Genomic DNA, 21,702 nt, shown 5'->3' with positions numbered 1-21,702 from the left:
TTCTCATTTTGAAGGTTCTTGTGTTTTTCTCTTTCACGTTTCTCGATTTATTTCCTCAGTATGATTACTCAGCCATATGTTCTCCCTCTCTGTCTCATCTTTCGTAAACCTCACGAAGAAATAAATGATCACATCCATTCCTTGATTATTAGCATTTCTCACTGAAATTTAAACTCAGAAAGATGAGGAGAATTAAATCAGGTGAGAAAAATAAGTGAGGGAAAATATTTGCCTCCTAAATCGCAAGAAAGCTTGACAAATGCTCACACACGGACACACAGTCATGGGACACCAAGTATTGCTGAACTGAGCCATAATAGGCAGGGACTGTTATAATGAGTTTGTACAGCATCATTGGAGCCTACAGGCACTGCCACAATACAAACAAGTAACAATAACAGTAATGATAATGGTTTAATTCCTGTCAAGTGTCACCCCTGGGACTATAAAAACAAAACATTTAGCTATTTAGTGATCTTGGTGAAATTAGTTTGGTGGTTTCAGTCCAGCTGCCAGTGATCAGTATTCACATCGGAAAAACTGAAATGTTGTTGGCAGCCTCTTAGGTGCAAGAAATGAATAAGCAAAGAGGTGGCTTCATTGCAGTCACTGAGGCACATTTGCAGGGCAGTGGATGGAAGCCTGCACTATGACTGCTGCACCTCTACCTGTTTTGTGAATAGAGATGATGAATTTGGGCACTTTTCACAAGCCCTATTTTTTTAAAAATGTTCTTGCAACAGTTTGATTTCCTTTTGAGAACAAGCAGATCTGAATCATTACCAACGTATTATTTTAATAAACAGTTATTTAGATGAAGTTCTGTAATAATTTGCCATTTGCAACTTGGAAAAGAGAGATGGCAATTATTAACAACTGCCTTTCTGTAAACATATTGAAGTGGGCTCCAGGTTATAAAGAGTTGATTAAAATTAATTCTCAACAGTATAAAGGATACCAGTTAGGTCATGTGACAATTAACTGAAAGGATCAGGAGAATTATAAAAATATTTTGTGTCCATCGAATATTGTAAATGGAAAGATTTAAAGGAAATTTTGCATATTTATTATACATAGCTCACAAGTATATTCACTCCTCTCAAATATTAATTATACTGTATTTAAAAATGTCTTACTTGTTAGCAACCAAACGCATCACAGTCCAGTCTTTTGGAAACATCTCAGGTCGTATGAGTATTCGAAACACAGTAAAAATTTGCAGCAGGAAATCCTAAGGAAGGAAGACAGGAAACCTCACTATCTTTTTGTTTAAAATAAAGTAAAAATGAACTCCAAAAATATTTTCCTAACCACAATAAAAGCAATTACAGAAAAGAGCAGAACCACAAACATTGTGACACTTGTTTCCAGGAGTACCTTTTTTCCCACACTTCCTTGCTTCCCAAGGAAACATCAATACATTGTTTACTCACTTTTCCTAAAAATAGCGAAAATGATTTAATGTGTTATATTTGAGCGACAACGACATACAGAAGGGAGAAATCTCAAAGATACTCCAAGTTTCCCACACATACATTTCCACAGAGGTGCTCCCACGAGCACTTTGCAAGCCAAAGCAACATTTCCTGAGTATTACAGAGATCTTAATGCCTCAGTGATCATGTCCATTTTTCATCACTCCTAAAATGTGTAAGCATATCTCCACTGTATGCAGCAGGAGGTCAGAAACTGAGGGGACACACTTATAGGACTGGGCAATAGGGATGACTAGGCCAGAGACTTTTAACCCCAGCTGTCTTGCTTTAGGCAGGTCAATTATTCTCTCTGCCTCATTCTTTTCACTTGTAAAAATAGCTAATGTTTGTAAACTGCTTTGAGGATACAAAGCACCATTTTTGAGCTGAGTAATCTCAAATAATTTAAATCAGTAAGATGAGTGAAATTAAAGAGCCACAGTAGAGAGTCTTTCAAATCTTTATAAATAAAAAATTCCTGGATAAGGCATTACTTCCAATAGCCTATTCTTATTTCGTTTAACATTGTCTGTATTTTTCTAGTAAGCAAAGTGAGCATCATATCATGAAAAATGTGATGCGAAGGGTATTAGCTGAACAGAATCAATTGCAGCACATGACCTTGGAACAACAGTATTTGATTCTGCCTATCTCAATTGTATTGAATTAGCTCCCTATATAGATTTGATGCAGATACAAGCTGAGGATATCCAATAGTTCTGAATGCCCAGAACTATTGGGCCCTTCAAACCCAGTATTTACTGAATTGTAGGTGATGGACATTGCCTGATGCTGAGATGGTTCCTGAAAGGGGAGTACAGCACCTAAGGATGACTTTCAAGATGCCAGCGCCCAACAAGCTGGAAGCAGATTACACTGACCAGACTTTTTTTCCCCACAGCAGCATGCTGAAAAAATCCCTGTGTTTATGGTATGGAGGGCATTATTTTTCATGGATGCCAGGATAGCTACATAGCTGCCCTTTCTTGGGGTCTCTCTGAATGCATCCCTCAAAGAGGTCAGGCCTTGGGCCTTTAGCTCTCTGAATTTATCCACTCTCAGAGTAGAGTATCAGAGGGGTAGTTGTGTTAGTCTGGCTCTGTAAAAGCTGCAAAGAATCCTGTGGCACCTTATAGACTAACAGACATTTTGGAGCATGAGCTTTCGTGGGTCAATACCCACTTCGTCAGATGCATTCACCCACAAAAGCTCATGCTACAAAACGTCTGTTAGTCTATAAGGTGCCACAGGATTCTCAGAGTAGGACACTAGTTAGGCCCTCTTGATACCAATCACATCTAATTCAGCAAGTCTAACTGGGGATGGGTCCTGCCAGGGTTTCTCTTTGGGATTCCGTGATAGTATATGTTTGTAGTGAGACACAAATGGCTTCTTCAGAACAAAACCTGATTTATTTTGCCCAAAAGACACACAACGCTTAGGGAACTATATTTACAATGACAGAGACCTGCATGCATAATCTCCTCCCTAAGCTTAGCCTCTCGGCATAGAGAGAGAGAGAGAGAGAGAGAGAGAGAGATCAAAGGGGTCTGGCTTATTCCTTGTCTCTGAATTGGGAGAAACAGCCTGCACTGCTTGCAGCCTTTTCCCTCTGTCTGTATCTCAGCCCTTGTCTACACTACGAGTTTAGGTTGAATTTAGCAGCGTTAGGACAATTTAACCCTGCACCCGTCCACATGAACGAGCCTGTTTTGTTGACTTAAAGGGCTCTTAAAATCGATTTCTGTACTCCTCCTCGGCGAGGGGTTTAGAGCTAAAATCAACCTCGTTGGGTCCAATTTGGGGTAATGAGGACACAATTTGACAGTATTGGCCTCTGGGAGCTATCCCAGAGTGCTCCATTGTGACCGCTCTGGACAGCACTCTCAACTCAGATGCACTGGCCAGGTAGACAGGAAAAGCCCTGGGAACTTTTGAATTTCATTTCCTGTTTGGCCAGCATGATGAGCTGATCAGCACAGGTGACCATGCAGTACCAAAATCGCAAAAGAGCTCCAGCATGGACCGAACGGGAGGTACTGGATCTGATCGCTGTATAGGGAGAAGAATCCATGCAGGCAGAACTCCGTTCCAAAAGACAAAATGCCAATACATAAGCCAAAATTTCCAAGGGTATGATGGACAGAGGCTACAACAGGGATATAGAACAGTGCCGCGTGAAAATTAAGGAGCTCAGGCAAGACTACCAAAAAACAAAGGAGGCAAATGGTCACTTCAGGTCAGAACTCCATACATGTTGCTTCTATGATGAGCTGCATGCAATTCTAAGGAGGACCTCTACCCCTACCCCACCAGTGTCCGTGGACACCTGCAAGGGGGGAGTCTCATGAATCTGGGATGAGGATTTTGTGGATGATGAAGATGAGGAGGAGGTTGTTGAGGATAGCGCACAGCAGGCAAGCGGAGAATCCCTTCCCTCTGGCAGCCAGGAACTGTTCATTACCCTGGAGCCAATACCTCCCAACCCTCCCAAGGCAGGCTCCTGGACTATGAAGCCAGAGAAGGCACCTCTGGTGAGTGTACCTTTGTAAATATAATACAGAGCATAAAAGCAAGCATGTATAATGATTAATTTGCCCTGAAGACTTGGGATACATTCACAGCCAGTATAGTGTAACCCTTCTGCCCCTCTGAGTTGGCAGCAACAAGGGCCGGGTTCAGTATCCAGGGGTTCCGTTTCAGTAACACAATGCATAACCAGCTCGAGCCCCCACCCAGTGACCTGGGACACTCACATACCACATCCCCCTGGGCGCCTCTAGGAGGCAATACTTCCCCTCTCGCAAGCACGGAGTCTGAGTGTAGCAAAATCTTTTTAATAAAGGAAGGAATCAATGCGGCATCCCATTGGAGAAACACCACAAACAGAGTTATAACACAAACCATAAACAAAAACCCACCTCCAAGTATGTTTGGCAATGTCCCTTTTCCCCTTGGGGTTTTAAGTCCAATCACCCCAAAGTCCAACAACTCAAAAGTCTCTGGTCAATGCCACCCCAGAGTTCGAGAGTTTATCTGTAGAGGTCCCTCCCCCCAGCCTGGGTAGAAAGGGGCACCTTACGTAGTCCAGGGCCAACTGCCCTGCCTCTCCGTGGGTTCTGCTTCTGGCTTCTCCACAAACTGCTCCGCTTTACCAGCCACTCCACTCTGCTCCTCCAGCCATCCTCACAAACTGCTCCGCTCCACCAGCTGCTCTGCTCCATGAGCTGCTCCAGTTCTCCCTGCAAACGGCTCGGCTCCGCTCGCTCTGTGGGCCGCTCCACCCCGTCCCACAGCTACTCCGCTCTCCCAGTCGCTCCGCTCCACCAGCTGTCCCGTGATCCACTCCAGCCATCCCCACAAACTGCTCCACTCCGCCAGCTGCTCTGTTCCTCAGTATAGCTTCAGGCTCCCCCACTAGTTAGCACAGTACTCAGTGCTCTCACCTCAGTAATTTCAGCTCTTTAGTGATTTCAGCTCTTAGTGATCTCAGCTCATAGTAGGGGAGCCCCAGTGCTAGTGCACGATTAGCCCAAAGTGAGTTCAGCTCAGTCACCTGTATCTAGATTCTTAAGGGAATAAAAAATCAACCTTGACATTGCACAGTGGAGAGAAGAGGGGGTGGAACTGGTGCTTCTGGCTCCACAAGGAGACTGCACCACCAGGCACAGATACCTGTCCCCAGCCTCTCTCAATTCACTGGGTTTTGGAACCCATGTCCCTTGTCTAGCAAATACCACCCAACTGAGGTTGAGTCATTTCTGTCACAAAGCAGTCCCACAGCTCGGCAGCCTGGGATGGGGTAGGCGTGCCTATGCAAATACACTCTCTGAAATTCTTTCCACCAGATGTCAGGGTAGAGCTCATCCTGACTCTGCTTACATCAGCTACTGGAAAAGTCTGTTAATGTGTCTCGGGATGGAGTGGAAATCCTCCAGGGATATCTCCATGAAGCTCTCCTGGAGGTACTCAAAGCTTTTGCAAAAGGTTTCTGGGGACTGCAACCTTATTCCACCCTCCATGGTAGGCCACAAGCTAGTAGCAAGTAGTCTGGAATCACTGCAGAACAAAGCATTGCAGCGAGTGGGCCCGGGCTTTGCTGGATTCAAGCAACATCCGTTCTTTATCTCTTTGTGTTAGCCTCAGGAGAGTGATATCATTCGTGGTCACCTGGTTGAAATATGTGAAATTTGTTTAAGGGGACATTCAGAGGTGTCTGTTCCTGCTGGGCTGTTTGCCTTTGGCCGAAAAGAAATCATCCTCGCTGTTAGCCATGCGGTAGGGGGAGGCCTGTTCATGCGGAGCTGTTCACGTTTGGCTGACAGGGAACTTCCCTGATACTAGGCATGCAGTGAGGGGGTGGTGGTGGTGAAGCGATCATCCCAGAGAATTGGGGCAGGGGTGCTGTATATTCACCCTAAAACCGCAGGCACTCTTTTTAAATGGTCAACCCAGTGGCTTGGTATGGGAAAGGAGGGTGCTGCTGTTTGAAACCATTCCCACATGTTATGAATGTTGAAGAAGCCAAAACCCTGTGCCTTACCATGACTGACTGCAAGCTGAATTCTGTTGCCCAGCTGAGCGTGTGTGATGTCTTACAACAAACCGGCAGGCACTCAATATGAGAGGCAAAATGCGACCTTGTACCAAAAGCACATGTGCTATGTAATGTGAATCACTTGGTTCAGTGAGAAATAGTTGTCCCTTTGTTCTCTAAAATGTATCTTTTTAAATACTATTCTCCTTTTTTTATCTCCAGCAGCTGCAACTGTTTCAACACTCCATCATCTCCGTCCCAGAGGCTAGCGCAGATTAGAAGGCGAAAAAAAACACACTCGCGACGACCTGTTCTCAGAGCAAATGCAGTCCTCCTGCACTGAAAGAGCTCAGCAGAATGTGTGGAGGCAAACAATGGCAGAGTCTAGGAAAGCATTAAATGAACATAATGAGAGAAGGGAGGAGCATGCTGAGAGGAGGCAGAATGCAATGCTGAGGCTAATGGAAGAGCAAACTGACATGCTCAGGCGTCTGGTGGAGCTGCAGGAAAGGCAGCAGGAGTACAGACCGATAACCACTTGCCCTCCTCCCCAAGTTCCATATCCTCCTCACTCAGATGCCCAAGAACACAGAGGGTGGGGGGGAGAGGAGGCTATGGGCACCCAGGCACTCCACCCCAGAGGACTGCCCAAGCAACAGAAGGCTCTCATACAATAAGTTTTGAACTGTAGTGTGGTCTTGTCCTTCCCTTCTCCCCTCATCCACCACCCCACCTGGTGCTTCCCTCCTCACCCACCCCTCCCGAGCTACCTTGTGGGTTTTCCCCTTATTTGTGTTGCATTAATAACGAATGCACGATTTTGAAACAATAGTGACTTTATTGCCTCTGAAAGTAGTGATTGAAGTGGGGAGGATAGTCGGCTTACAGGGAAGTAGAGTCAACCAAGGGGGCAGGTTTTCATCAAGGAGAAACAAACAGAACTGTCACACAGTAGCCTGGCCAGTCATGAAACTGGTTTTCAAAGCCTCTCTGATGCACAGTGCACCTAGCTTTGCTCTTCTAATTGCCCTGGTGTCTGGCTGCTCAAAATTGGCTGCCAGGTGATTTGTCTCAACCTCCCACTTCACCATAAATGTCTCGCCCTTACTCTCACAGATATTGTAGAGGACACAGCAAGCAGCAATAACAATGGGAATATTGGTTTTGCTGAGGTCTAATCTAGTCAGTAAACTGAACCAGTGCACTTTTAAATGTCCATATTCACATTCTACCACCATTCTGCACTTGCTCAGCCTATAGTTGAACTGCTCCTTACTACTGTCCAGAGTGCCTGTGTATGGCTTCATGAACCATGGCATTAAGGGGTAGGCTGGGGCCCCAAGGATAACTATAGGCATTTCAACATCCCCAACAGTAATTTTCTGGTCTGGGAAGTAAGTCCCTTCCTGCAGCTGTTCAAACAGATCAAAGTTCCTGAAGACGCGAGCGTCATGCACCTTTCCCAGCCATTCCACATTGATGTCAGTCAACTGTCCCTTGTGATCCACCAGCGCTTAAAACACCATTGGAAAGTACCCCTTCCGGTTTATGTACTGGCTGCCAAGATGGTCTGGTCCCAAGATAGGGATATGCGTTCCGTTTATTGTCCCTCCACAGTTAGGGAACCCTATTGCAGCAAAGCCATCCACTATGACCTGCACATTTCCCAGAGTCACTACCCTTGATAGCAGCAGCTCAGTGATTGCCTTGGCTACTTGGATAACAGCAGCCCCCATAGTAGATTTGCCCACTCCAAACTGATTCCCGACTGACCGGTAGCAAACTGGCATTGCAAGCTTCCAGAGGGCTATCGCCACTCACTTCTCAACTGTGAGGGCTGCTCTCTCTTAGATTCTTGTGCTTCAGGGCAGGGGAAAACAAGTCACAAAGTTCCATGAAAGTGCCCTTACTCATGCAAACGTTTCACAGCCACTGGGAATCATCCCAGACCTGCAACACTATGCGGTCCCACCAGTCTATGCTTGTTTCCTGGGCCCAGAATCAGCGTTCCTTGGCAGGAACCTGCCCCATTACCACCACAATGTCCAAATTGCTAGGGCCTGTGCTTTGAGAGAAGTCTGTGTCCATGTCCTCATCACTATCGGATCAAGCTGTCATCACCTCGTCACCTGCTTTTGCAGGTTCTGCACATGCTGCAGGATAATGCACGACGTGTTTACAATGCTCACAGCAGCAGCAGTGAGCTGAGCGGGCTCCACGCTTGCTGTGGTATGGCATCTGCAGGAGAGCAGAGTTGCAGTGGAAGATGATGGATGCCTTGAGAATAGATATTTAGACAGAGTGACAAGAGCACCTGCGAGGTGGATTCATAGCACCAGGAGAGCAGAGTTGCAGCAGGAGCGGTGGATGATGACATATGCCCGCAGAATAGATATTTATACAGAATGATGAGAGGACCTGCCAGGTGGATTCCTGGCACCAGGAGAGCAGTGGATGATGACTGTTAGCAGTCCTACTGCACCGTCTGCTGACAGCAGCACCCAGGACACAACAGCAGCAGTGACAGTGAGCTGAGCTGAACGGGCTTCATGCTTGCCGTGGCATGGCATCTGCACGGAAGAAAGGCGTGAAACGATTGTCTGCCATTGCTTTCACGGAGGGAGGGGCGACTGACGACATGTACCCAGAACCACCCGTGACAATGTTTTCGCCCCATCAGGCATTGGGAGCTTAACCCAGAATTCCAATGGGTGGCGGAGACTGTGGGAACTGTGGGATAGCTACCCACAGTGCACTGCTCCATAAGTCGATGCTAGCCATGGTAGTGAGGATGCACTCTGACTTAATGTGCTTACTGGGGACATACGCAATGCACTGTATAAAACTGATTTCTAAAAATTGACTTCTATAAAATCAACCTAATTTCATAATGTAGATGTACCCTCAGTCAGACTGGCAGCCTTTTCCCTGATACATCCTGGCCAGTCTCTCAGATCATCCAAAAAATCCATCCTTTTTCTAGGGGAAAAGGAGCTAGGTCTTTGAGGAGCTAGGTTTCCTGACACCAGGCTTAGCCTTGGGAAGAATAAAGATGGATTGAGCCAGCTAGGTGAATTTTCCCCACCAATTGATGGCCCAGTCATTCTTATCTTAATTCCTTTGAAGCTGTTTATGTGAGGCTGATTTATCCCTTTCACTGTTTTACTTTCCCATCAGCTTCTGTAACAACCTCTTTACAGCCTTCTTTGATATAGCTCTCTGTATTCAGTCATACAGCACGGAAAACAGTCACACGTAATATTCATAAAATATAATATAGATATTTTCCTAGTTTGTCTCACTGTTTCTGGTCAAAATTTGTTCAATGCAGTTTTTCCTCTCTAAATATGATTAAGTTAACAACAAAAATCCCACCCTAAAAACAAACAAACAAATCAAAAACAAAACAAAAAAGTCGCACAAGCCTTGGATTTCAAGGGGTCTTAAAATAACTATACATTTAGATACCTTGATAACAATCTGGGTAAGCTACACCAGAACAATTATTATCTAAATTGTGTAATTTTAACAGAAAAATAAGAATATTGCAAATCTGTTTCATAAACCCAGCGACAAATTATATTAAAACAAAACATGCATTGAGGTGCCTGATACAGTAATTAAAGTTGTATGGAAATTTACAGTTGTGATTTTATACAAATGCAATTATTTTGTTCTTTTTATACACACACACACCCCCCGTATGTAATTAAGGTTGTAAATTTGCAGCTGTGATTTATATATATGTAAAGCACAATTGCAAATGTCCAAACAACTTTAATTATGGGGCACCTTAAAAAAAAATATACACACACACACACACACACACACACAAAGAGCGCGAGCGAGAGACAGAGAGAGCGAGGGCGACCTATGAATTATTCTGGCTCTATATAAGTGGGAGAAAGGTGAAGCAAGGGGAGAGGAGTAGGAGGAAAGAAACATTTTCCAAAACTGAGCTTTTTGTAATATTTGCTGATAGGCTATAATGTCTTCAAGAGAGCAAATAATCCATAGATAATTTTTAGTTTATTTTATTTCTTAGAAATCATACAGTGTTTGGTTTTTAGTTTTTGTTTAGGTTTTTTTATTTTGGTAACACGTTTACCCAAGGATCCACTACAGCTTTGTGAGAAAATGGACGTGTACATGTATAAATTTAGTAACAGTTCAATTATTGGTGTTTTACTGTCTAGGGCATTAGTTGGCTAGAATCCATCCATATGTCAGCACTACTCCTAAATACTAAGTGCCAAGCAGTTAAACTCTATAATCACTTTAAAATAAATTCCATAGCACATTTCTTGTCAGAATTAGGCCTCCAGGTGGCATAGGATAAAATTGCTCGTTTCTGTTTCATGGTCCCTATATTCCAAAATCCTCATGAGGCGTTACTAACAGGTACTACTTGCTGCAAATCAATTTAATAATCTGAAATTCCAAATACATTTGCTTTTCCATAAACTATTGTCTCACACAGCTGTACCAGCCCCAATGAACCATCATAATGATTCAGGAACAGATTTTAACATTTAAAAAGCATTTCAGCTGGCAGTATAACTGCAGTAACGTTTGGTCGGTTGGAGTACAGTTATAATTAATGTCTCGTATATGTCAGATTTTAATTGGCAGCATGGGAGTAGTTTCTCCTTTTTCTATGCTCCAGGCAACCAAACATGGTCTCTTAATAATCCTAACTGAAATTTATATAAAAACTCTTCCATATTTTACTGCAAGATGCAAGCCACTTCACAAAAGTGACATTTTGTGCTATTTCTTCCAGCAGCAATATTCTTTTGTGCCAACAAATGGAATATGTGTACTGTTGTGATTCAATGCAAGGCACAGCCTTTTGAAATAGTGAAGTTGTTTGTTGATTTCTTCCACAAGTGCCTTTGAGCTTTCGTCCATATAGTCTTCTTACATGGAAGAAACTGCCCCAAACTAGTGAAGCACAGAACTCAAAGCCTACAAGCTAAGGGGGGTAAATTGGCTTTAAACCACTTTTGCACCCTTCCAACCATCGGCTGCTGTAGGGGCTAGAGTGTGGCTGTCCCATAGATAGGGTGACAAGATAGCAAGTGTAAAAAATTGGGACAGGGGGTGAGGGATCATAGGTGCCTATATAAGAAAAAGCCCCCAAAATCAGGATTGTCCCTATAAAATTGGGACATCTGGTCACCCTATCTATAGGTCACAATACTACATCCTGCATCCGTATCCTTGACATGCCACTCCTTCCCCTAGTCTATCCCTCTGCATTTGGGCTTGTGATGGGGTACCTGGAAGGCAGTCTGAGAACGGTCTTCCACAGTGCCTGTGCTGGGGAGAATCCTCCCCAGATTGCAACTGGGACTTTTAAGATCCCTTTATACCACTCTAGCCCTCTTACGTATTGTGTGAGGGGCCAGAGCAAGGACGAAGATCTCACCCATAGTCTGTAAAATTACTATCCTGTCCTCCTTCAAATCTCTCCTGCAGACCCATTCTGTCACTTTGTCTATGGTAAACTATAAATTGATAAAAAGCAACAAAGAGTCCTGTAGCACCTTATAGACTAACAGCTGTATTGGAGCATAAGCTTTCGTGGGTGAATACATGCATCTGACGAAGTGGGTATTTACCCATGAAAGCTTATGCTCCAATACATTTGTTAGTCTCTAAGGTGCCACAGGACTCTTTGTTGCTTTTTACAGATCCAGACTAACACGGCTACCCCTCTGATACGATGAATTGACAAAGGTTAGGTAGATGGCCAGCAGGGACTTCTGATCTGTGCACATAGTTGGATTTTGTTAGTGCTCATCTTGCTGTTTCCTATTCCTCCTTCTCCTCCTCTTTCCCACTCCTTTTTAGTTTTTGTAATTCCAACTGTTCCATTTAATGTTAAATTAGATTTGAGCTCTTTGGGGCAGGGACTGTCCTTCCACAATAGTGCTCTGAACCTGACTGGTGCCCCTAGGCATTATTATAAAATATATACATTAAAAGTTATATAAAATTAGTTTGTACTTACTGGTGTCCCTCCTCCCTGACCCCCAAAAAGAGAAAGAAAGCAGTAGCTCTGCTACTATAAAATTATACTGAAAGGTAAACAAAAAGACATACATAATCTTAATTATATACACTTGAAAGTGATGCTGCCAAACGAAATTGCATCAGTTTCAAAAACTGAGTAAAATGGAGTTTCAAGTGCTATATTTCTGTCCCTGAATTCTTTGTCATTTTCTTGTCATTTTACAGCCTCATTTCCTTTCAAAATATATTTTTTTCTTTTCCCTACTGCAAGGTGAAAGAACCACATAAACAACTTGGAGCACTGACTAAAATGAAACAGTAACTATATTCAAAGCACTGTCAAGTATACAAACTAAACCAAAGAAAGGTAGGAAATATTTGTCTATATACACATCTTTTTCAGTTACAACAATCTGAGGTATTACTTGTAGCTGTATTAGATAAAAAATGATTAGATACAAACGTTACTTTTAAATTGATGGTTTCCTTTAAATTATCTTGGGTGGTATATAGTAATTAATGAACTGTGCAGAGTCTTTAGTAGAGTTAGGTTAATACTGTAAACAAAATTACCATTAAAAATAAAATTCCAAATTCCACTTTGATAGTACCTGTAACACTTTTAGTTCCCTTTTCACAAGTGTTCACATGTGAATTTTTGTTTGCACAAGCATTTTTGAAAAGAGAAAATGTCATAAATATTGTGCAAACATATTCATGCAAATGTTCGCACTGCAAGTGTTCATAAGGTCAACTTGGAAATCAGTAGTTTAGGTGACCTATCATTCAGCACAAATAGCAAATTACAAAGACAGAATACTCAAAGCAATATTCACAGTGAGAGCAATATAAAGTCTGGAATATGTTTACATAAGCCATTTATAAAGTCCCAATCCCTCTAGGTTTTCAAATTACCTTAGACAAGCACTCTGCTCAAATACCTGGCCAAGGTGCCAATGAACTGGTACCATAATGCAATCATCTGATGTCTACTATCACTGATGTCTTGGCCAAGTCACCCACTCTGTCATAAACAGATAGCTAAGGGTTAATGTCTCTTTCACCTGAAGCACCTGACCAGAGGACCAATCAGGAAACCGGATTTTTTTCAACTCTGGGTGGAGGGAAGTTTTGTGTCTGAGTCTTTTGTCTGTCTGCCTGCTTTCTCTGAGCTTTGGAGAAGTAGTTTCTACTTTCTAGTCTTCTGTTTCTAAGTGTAAGGACAAAGAGATCAGATAGTAAGTTATATGGTTTCTTTTCTTTGGTATTTGCATGAATATAAGTGCTGGAGTGCTTTGATTTGTATTCTTTTTGAATAAGGCTGTTTATTCAATATTCTTTTAAGCAATTGACCCTGTATTGTATCATCTTAATACAGAGAGACCATTTGTATGTATTTTTCTTTCTTCTTTTTATATAAAGCTTTCTTTTAAGACCTGTTGGAGTTTTTCTTTACTTCAGGGAAATTGAGTCTGTACTCACCAGGGAATTGGTGGGAGGAAGAAATCAGGGGAGATCTGTGTGTTGGATTTGCTAGCCTGATTTTGCATTCCCTCTGGGGGAATAGGAAAGTACTTTTTGTTTCCAGGATTGGGAACAGAGAGGGGGAGTCACTCTGTGTAGTTTCACAGAGCTTGTGTCTGTGTATCTCTCCAGGAGCACCTGGAGGGGGGAAGGGAAAAAGGATTATTTCCCTTTGTTGTGAGACTCAAGGGATTTGGGTCTTGGGGTCCCAGGGAAGGTTTTTCAGGGGGACCAGAGTGCCCCAAAACACTCTAATTTTTTGGGTGGTGGCAGCAGGTACCAGGTCCAAGCTGGTAACTAAGCTTGGAGGTTTTCATGCTAACCCCCATATTTTGGACGCTAAGGTCCAAATCTGGGACTAAGGTTATGACACACTCCCCAAAAAATACATCAGAGTATCTGTATAAGTCTCCAGCTGTTATGAGAGAACTGGACTTGACGTAACCTGTATCCATCTTGTGCACTTACCGACCATAAACTGGAAGTGAGGACATCACGTAGCAAGAAAGAATTTGGCCTTGCTTAGGCAGATAAAGACATCTGCACAGCTGCAGTGTTATTAACAAGGATAGCTGACCTTGTTCTGAGTGCCTGTGTTTGCAAATTTCTTGCGAGCTGTTTTGCTGATAAGTAAAAATGATGAGTTCTTTGCTGCTGTTAGGGAAATTATTAGCTTATTACAAGTTATTTTGAGTTAAGCGCTTTGTCTGAAGAAACCTATAAAGAGTTTAGTTAGTGTGTGCACTTTGGAGAAGCCTCAGAGAAACTTAGATTTCTATGAGCAAGATGACACTGACATTTATCTCCCTAACAGCGAGGAGGAAGGCTGGCCACTGGAAACTTGCTGTCACTCAACACCACCTCCGATTTTGGGTAACTATATTCTGAGGTGCTCTAGACTATTGCTATTTTAGATGTGTGCTTTGTACTCAATAAAAACAAGGATTTGGGGGTGGAAGTACTCTTGGGTAGCAATCATTTATCAGACAGAGGTGCTGTGTTCCTCTCTGATTTATTTCTGGACACCGCCTGGAAAATAGAGAATAGTTCATCAATCATCATCCCTCCCATAACCACATTGGTCATTGGGGCACCATCACTGATGAGCAATCAACTGATTGTCTCCACCCCGATGATTGTGTGTTAGTGCGTGAGTCTCTGCGAAGTCCATTCCTGTCCACTCTTATGTTGTCAATCCATCTCTTCTTCTCTTCCCCTGTACTATCCCTTGGAGAATGATCTTAGATGGGCCAGATGATCTTGTTACATGGCTGTACCACTTCAGTTTGCACTTCTTCATGGTCATCAGGAGGTCTTCATATGATCCAGCGCATCGGGTGATGATGTGGACTTCTTCATTAGTGATGTGGTCGAAGTTGGAGATGTTCAGGATTTTACGAAAGATCTGATCTCTACTACCTATACACCTCTACCCCAATATAACGCTGTTCTCAGGAGCCAAAAAATCTTACCGTGTTACAGGTGAAACCGCGTTATATTGAACTTGCTTTGATCCATGGGAGCATGCAGCCCGACCTCCCCGGAGTGCTGTTTTACTGCGTTATATCCAAATTTGTGTTATATCAGGTCACATTATATCGGTATAGAGGTGTATTTTCTGTTCAAGTTCTGCTGTAAAGGTCCATATCTCACATGCATACAGAAAAATGGAGATGACCAATGCGTATGGCCGTTTTAGTTTGGATTCCAGGGAGGAGTTCTTATTCCTCCAAATTGGTTTTAGCTTTGCCACTGCTGCTGCTGTTTGTGAAGCTCTGGCCCGAATTTCTGCCTTGTATCCTTCATCAGTTATGGCTGCCCACAAATATTTGAACTGTTTCATTGTCTCCAGCTCTTGTCCACTGATAGTGACGTGAGCTGAACCCATCACATTTGTTTGTCATCAGCTTGGTTTTCTCTGCACTCATTTTCATGCCATATTTTGGGGAGGTTTCATCCAATCATTTCATAAGGTTGGCAAGTTCATCTTCGCTGCCTGCCAGACCATCAATGTCATCAGCGAACCGAAGACTTGAGATTGTTCGCTCGTCAATGCTGACTGTGCATATGTGATCTTCTAGGGCATCAGTCATTATGCGCTCCAAGTAGATGCTGAACAGTGTGGGCAAAAGAAGGCAGCCTTGCTGGACTCCAACAGTGGTACGAAATCACTCTCCTATTGTGCCACTGACAAGAACTGCACTGCTGGCCTTCGCATACAATTGTTGAATGGTAAGAATTAGCTTACGACCAACATTTTACTTCTTCATGGTTGCCCAGAGAGCTTCATGCCATACTCTGTCAAACGCCTTCTTAAAGTCAACGAAGATGTGGTAAATGTCCTGCTGGTGTTGTAAGTACTTCTCACGTAGAACACAAAGGTTGAAAATCTGTTCTGTGGTGGTACTTCTAGCACAAAAGCCAGTCTTGTTCTTCAGCAATGATATTGTTTTCTCGTCGCTTCAATGTGTTCAATATGACTTCCAACATCATTTTGCTGGGATGGCAAATTAAGCTTATCATCTGGTAATTTTGACAATTGCAGGTTGCCTTTTTTTGGCTGAGTGATGACTAGTGAGTAGAAAATAGTTATCATAGCTTTGAGTTTAGATAACCCCGGCTAACACAGAAACATAGGAAAGAAATGTCACCAGATGACAGATGCTTTTACTTTTAAAATTTGATTTCATGTTGATGGTGTCTTTTTTTTAAAAAACACTACAAACAGTATATCATGAAAATTCAATGCTCAAAATAAAACAAACATAAGAATACAGAGATAAGTGGCAGGATGTAGTTTAGATGGGTGTTGGACTAAAGCATACCTAAGTCAAACAAAATGATTAACATATCAAATGAGAGAGAGAAAGAGAGAAGATTAACACAAAACACTGATTCTTATCTTTGCTTTTTCCTTTGATTTATAAACTTCTTATGTTGCATCTGCCATATTCAAGTGAAATTATAAAAAAAAACTTGTGGGGTTATTTCAAATTGAGAAGTGCAGGTATGCTGCTCATGTGTACTGAACATATTCTCAGTGAAAATCAGTATCAAAGCTCACATTGATTTTGATGGGAGTAGGGTTCATCTCTTGGGGAATAAAAGATGCTGGAGATTAGGCAAACACTGAAAGGGTGCAGGGATGCCACATACTCTGCCCATAAATTCTGTCTTCAGTTGATGGTATTCTTTTGATGACTTGATGCAAAAGGTCGCAAAATGTATCCTTTTCCTTGGGGCTTGATTTGAGTATTGGTGCATAAGCATTAATGATGTTCACGGAGCCAATGGTCATCTGAAGTTTAAATGAGATGATAACGCTCTGGCTTCCCAATGGGTGTTTTTACGAGCTTTAACCACTTGTTTCTCACAGCAAAATTGACACCGTACAGACGATTTTCTTCACTGCTTTTACCTTGCCAAAAGAAGGTATAATTGGCCTCTTGGACAGAACTAGCACCTGCAAGTCTTGTTTCCTGGAGTGCTGTAATGTCAACTTTGAGTTTGTACAGCTCACAGTCTATCAAAGCTGACATCCGCATGCTGCTTGTGTATTGTAGGTTGTCATTGTCTGTCAGTCCCAGACACATGGTCCTGACATTCCAGCTTTCATGCCAGAAAGTTCTTGGTTTTTTATTTTTGCCAGGTGCAAGATTTCTGTCTGCCTTTCAACTTTTGGTCTAGCCGCACGCACCCCATGAGGCAGACAGACTGTGGTGGGTCAGCACCCAACTCTCTGGGAGCTGCCCAGCTTTGTGGTGGGTGGGGCTGACCAATGGAATGCAGTGATTCTTCCCATTGTTGAAGGTGACCTGTGACACTCTCCTTTATGCCAAACAAGTGCGAGCTTATAACCCATAACTGCCACCTTTCATGTTGTGTCCAAGGTGCCAGAAAGGATGGAGTATCCTCTCCATGTGATGTGGCTGCAACAGTCTGGGTGGTTGATATGGAGGTGCTGCTTCGCCCATGCATCAGCATCCCCTTCTCAACTTCACTGGTTTGGACCAAAGGACGGACTAGAGTTGATATATTTGGAACCAGCTATGCTGTAGGAGTTGCCAGTGCAGAGGAGATCTTCCCTCTGTCCTCCTTTCGGGGCTCCACTCCTAGATTGGTTATCAGCCACAGCTGAGGGGCCAAATCTATCCTGTATGGATGTCATTGGCAAAAATCACTGAGTGAATTTGCTCATACACCTTTTGTACCTTGTTTTTGTGGACCTAGCATTCAACACAGTCAGCAGAGCAGGTCTATTTGCAATACCAGAAAAGATAGGATGCCCATCAACCCTGTTAAGTCTGATATATTCATTTCACAACAACCTGAGAGCAACTTTCCTATTTGATGGGTCCACTCTGGACAGCTTTGAGATGAAAATTGGAGCGAAGCAAGGATGTATTCTTGCCCCTACACTCTTTGTAATCTTCTTCTCGGTACTCTTGAACTGTGTGTTTAAGGACACGAAAGATGGAAAGTATCTCCACACAAGACTGCATGGGAAAACTCTTCAACCTGTCATGACGTAAGTCCAAGACCAAAGTAAAAAAGGTGCTAATCAGGTAACTTCTATTCACTCATGATGGTGCCCTCATAGCCCATGATGAAGATCTACTATAAGAAATTCACGGACTGCCTTTCAGGTGCTTCTCTGGCATTTGCTCTCACCATCAGCATTAAGAAAAAGGTTGTATTAGGACAAGAGATTCCACAAGATGCTTCAATCAACTTAAATGCAAACCAGCTAGAAGTAGTCCAAAAGTTCAGCTATTTAGTTCTACAGTGACCACCATCCATCTCACTGGATGAAGAACTAACTGTTTGTATTGGAAAGGCTGCTACAACTGTTAGCAGACAACTAAAAGAGCATGGAACAACTCAAAGCTTACCATCAAGACCAAAATGGTAGTGTACCAAGCTTGTATTCTCTCAGCACTCTCATGTATGGTGGGGAAACATGGACAACTTATGTTCATCAGGAGAAAAGCTTAAACAGCTTCCACCTATGTTGTTTATGCCACATACTCAACACCAAATGGCAAGATAAAGTAACCAATGTAGAGGATTCTTCAAAGGGCAAATTTACCAAGTGTGACATAAGGAACATGCTAATTTCTCTGTCCATATGAGTGAAGTCAGCCATAGTACTGGAAGATGTTAGGATAATAATAAGATGTTGCGGAGGGAAATGGCACTTTAAAGCTTTTAGTGGACAGTGTCAGGGATCTACAGAGTTTCATGACCTGTGGGTAAAGGTATGTTCTTTCTGAATCTGGTACTAGTGTGAATGTGTTTTCTTTCAGCTGCCAGCCTGCCATTGCATCGTGTCATATCAATTAAACTGTGGCTGATAGGAAAAATCCAAGAGAATTTTGTCTCCCTGGATGTAAATTTTTCATATTTGTTACTTGGATTGTGATAAGTTTATTCTCTGTGATGGGATTAGAGAATAAGGAAAGGACTATAAACACAATTCGATAGTTTTCCTTTCCCCATTCTTCCCAGCTTTAAATACAGAAACAACAAAATCCAACCCACAGCCACAAGAATTCCCCTGAGTAAACATGAATGAAAAAAGCTTATGTAGCTATTAGTTGTCATCAGCGTGTCTGAGAAACAGATTATATTTAAACATCAAAACACCCCTTCACTGAGACAGGGGAGTTCCTGAACAGAGGCAGAAAAAGAAGAGGAGAGAACATTTAAAGGCATAAAACTAAAGCTCTGTTACTTACTCTCAGCTCATCCTTTGTGTTGAATCTATCAAGAAGTTGCTGGTAATGTCTGTCTGTCATTTGTCGTAATAGTGACAAGAGACAGGAAACAAATTCCCCCTAATGCAAACCAAGAGAGGAAATGTTATACTTCAAGCCCAAAATATAGAAAACATCAAAACAATCATATTATGAAACTCCTAAAAATAAATTACTAATCTAAAGAAAATGAGCACTATGAAGTGTGAACATTTTTTCAAAGACATTCCCGGATATTTTGTGTAGTATTTTCTTAATAAAAATGGGGTTATAATCCTTTAAAATGTCATACATTTTACCTATGGATTTTCTTCCCATTTACATTCTTTTGTTTTCCAAATGCAATATCCTCTATATGAATCAGTTCAAAAGAAACTAAAACAATACAAGCATGACATGAAAAAGTAATCAATATCAGCTGATAGTATGTTTACATAATCATGAATTGTTTCCCTTGCATCTATATTTATGCAGATAGTTTACACTGCAAAAATTCCAGCTCTTCCTGTCAATTTGCTGTTGAAAGAAAATAAAAATATATTGCAACAATTCTGGGAAGAACTCTTGTTTACCTGTGGGGAGGAAAATGAGGAGGGAGATCATAGGAAGGAGAAAAGGACAGACAAAAACATTTTAGAGTATTTATACACACTGTTTCGATAGTTTGCCATCCCATATTTTGGGTATATTTTCCTCTCTCGTTTAAAAATTGAATTTTTGAAGTACTAATGCTATATCTTCACTGCAAAAAGTGTGCTTTTACAATGAAATCGCTAACTAACATTGAGAGTGCAAAGGCACTATAGTTTCTGCCTAGATGTTGCTAGTTGAGATAAACCCTACTGGGGGTGGAGTGAGAAGGGTATTTGTTTTATCTAGACTAGTGACACCAAGATAAAAAATACCTGTGCCTTGTCTCTACTAGGATTTTACAGAGAGATGGCTCTCTCAAGATAATAAATATTTTTTTTGCAGTGAAGATGTAACTTCAGATTATTATACTAATAATAGCAGCCTGGGATAATATATTTCTCAACTCCAGGCATAATCACTCAGGCTACCACTAGTACCTTGTAAACAGGAAGCAACTTTAAATGATCATAATATATCAGGAAATTTATTCCTGACCCTTGTTGATGATCTTCTCTGGTAATGAAGCTTTTATAATATTTAAAAATATTTTATATTTCATTATATCTCCAGAGATTCAAGCTGAATTAATGTGTCTCTGAATACAGTGTAGAAAAGAAAAAAATGGTGGTCCAATTAGATTAGCTGTTTAAAAAAACAGCTATAAGTTTCTGAGACTGCTGTTCTCCTTCAGTTACAAGTCAAGACCCCTGTGTGTCATTAGGTTACTCAGCTCAAACAAACAGTAGAGTAAGTAAAAATGGTCTTATCTTACTTTAATCACAGCTAGATCAACACATTTGAACATGAACCTCAAACTCATATTCTTTAAATAAAATGAACTATGCATACGTCTTTCTTTTTGTTTCTATGTTTAGACCCTTCTAACCACTTACACTGCATATCTTTTGTGACCCCATATTAACTTTATATTACAGATAACACACTGAAGTTAAAATAATATAGTACAACATCTATATTACATTATATAGTTCTACATTGTTACTATATGGTACACAACTTGATTTTCAAATGAGAGAGAAGTTGTAGCCAAGATTTTTTAAATGGGTTCCCAAAGCTGAGTGCCTAGTTCAGACAGACACCTAAAAAAGTGGCCTAATTTTCAAAAGTGATGACCACTCAGTAGTTCCCATTGAAATTAACTTTGGAACCTATTTTGTAAAACCTTGGCCTAGCTTCCTGCCAATGCCATATTCACAGAGTCAGGAAGTGTAAGCAACATCATTAATTTCTTTGTTTGTTTGTAAGATTGAAAGCATAGTCTGCATGTCTCATCCTCTCATATTATATAGCATAGGGTAGAGTCTACCACCCTAAGGGCATGTCTACACTTACCTCCGGAGCGATCAATCCAGCGGGGGTTGATTTATTGCGTCTAGTGAAGACGCGATAAATCGACCACCGAGAGTTCTCCTGTTGACTCAGGTACTCCACCGGAGCGAGAAGCATAAGTGGAGTCGATGAGGTACAGTCAGCATTTGACCTACCGCAGTGAAGACACCACGGTAAGTAGATCCAAGTATGTCGACTTCAGCTACATTATTCCAGTGTAGACCAGGCCTTAGTCACTTACTTCCACAAGTAGTCTCATCAAGTTATTTTCCATTTTCTCCCGTAAAGAACAAAATTATTTAACACATATAGCATTGACTGTGTTGCAGTAGCACTCAGTTCTAGCTCATTATGCTTCACACGGACTGTAATTCTAAGATTTCACATTCCTTTCATTTAAATTTTAAAA

The 21,702-nt window shown here is 41.9% G+C and overlaps 1 protein-coding gene across 6 annotated transcripts in view; it reads right to left on the bottom strand.

Moving 5' to 3' along the window:
- DOCK4 (dedicator of cytokinesis 4) overlaps window positions 1–21,702 on the bottom strand; it is a 423,715-nt gene that overhangs the window by 86,635 nt on the left and 315,378 nt on the right. For all 6 annotated transcript variants that reach the window (XM_050935998.1, XM_050936000.1, XM_050935999.1 and 3 more), the window contains 2 exons: window positions 19,293–19,391; window positions 1,137–1,231 (listed from right to left, as the gene is read on the bottom strand). In XM_050935998.1, coding sequence (XP_050791955.1) covers window positions 1,137–1,231; window positions 19,293–19,391 — 194 coding nt within the window. The remainder of the gene's footprint in view (window positions 1–1,136; window positions 1,232–19,292; window positions 19,392–21,702) is intronic.

The sequence above is a fragment of the Gopherus flavomarginatus genome, chromosome 1, assembly GCF_025201925.1.
Source record: "Gopherus flavomarginatus isolate rGopFla2 chromosome 1, rGopFla2.mat.asm, whole genome shotgun sequence".
NCBI classification, from domain to species: Eukaryota; Metazoa; Chordata; order Testudines; family Testudinidae; genus Gopherus; species Gopherus flavomarginatus.
This window is presented reverse-complemented; position numbering and strand designations above follow the sequence as displayed.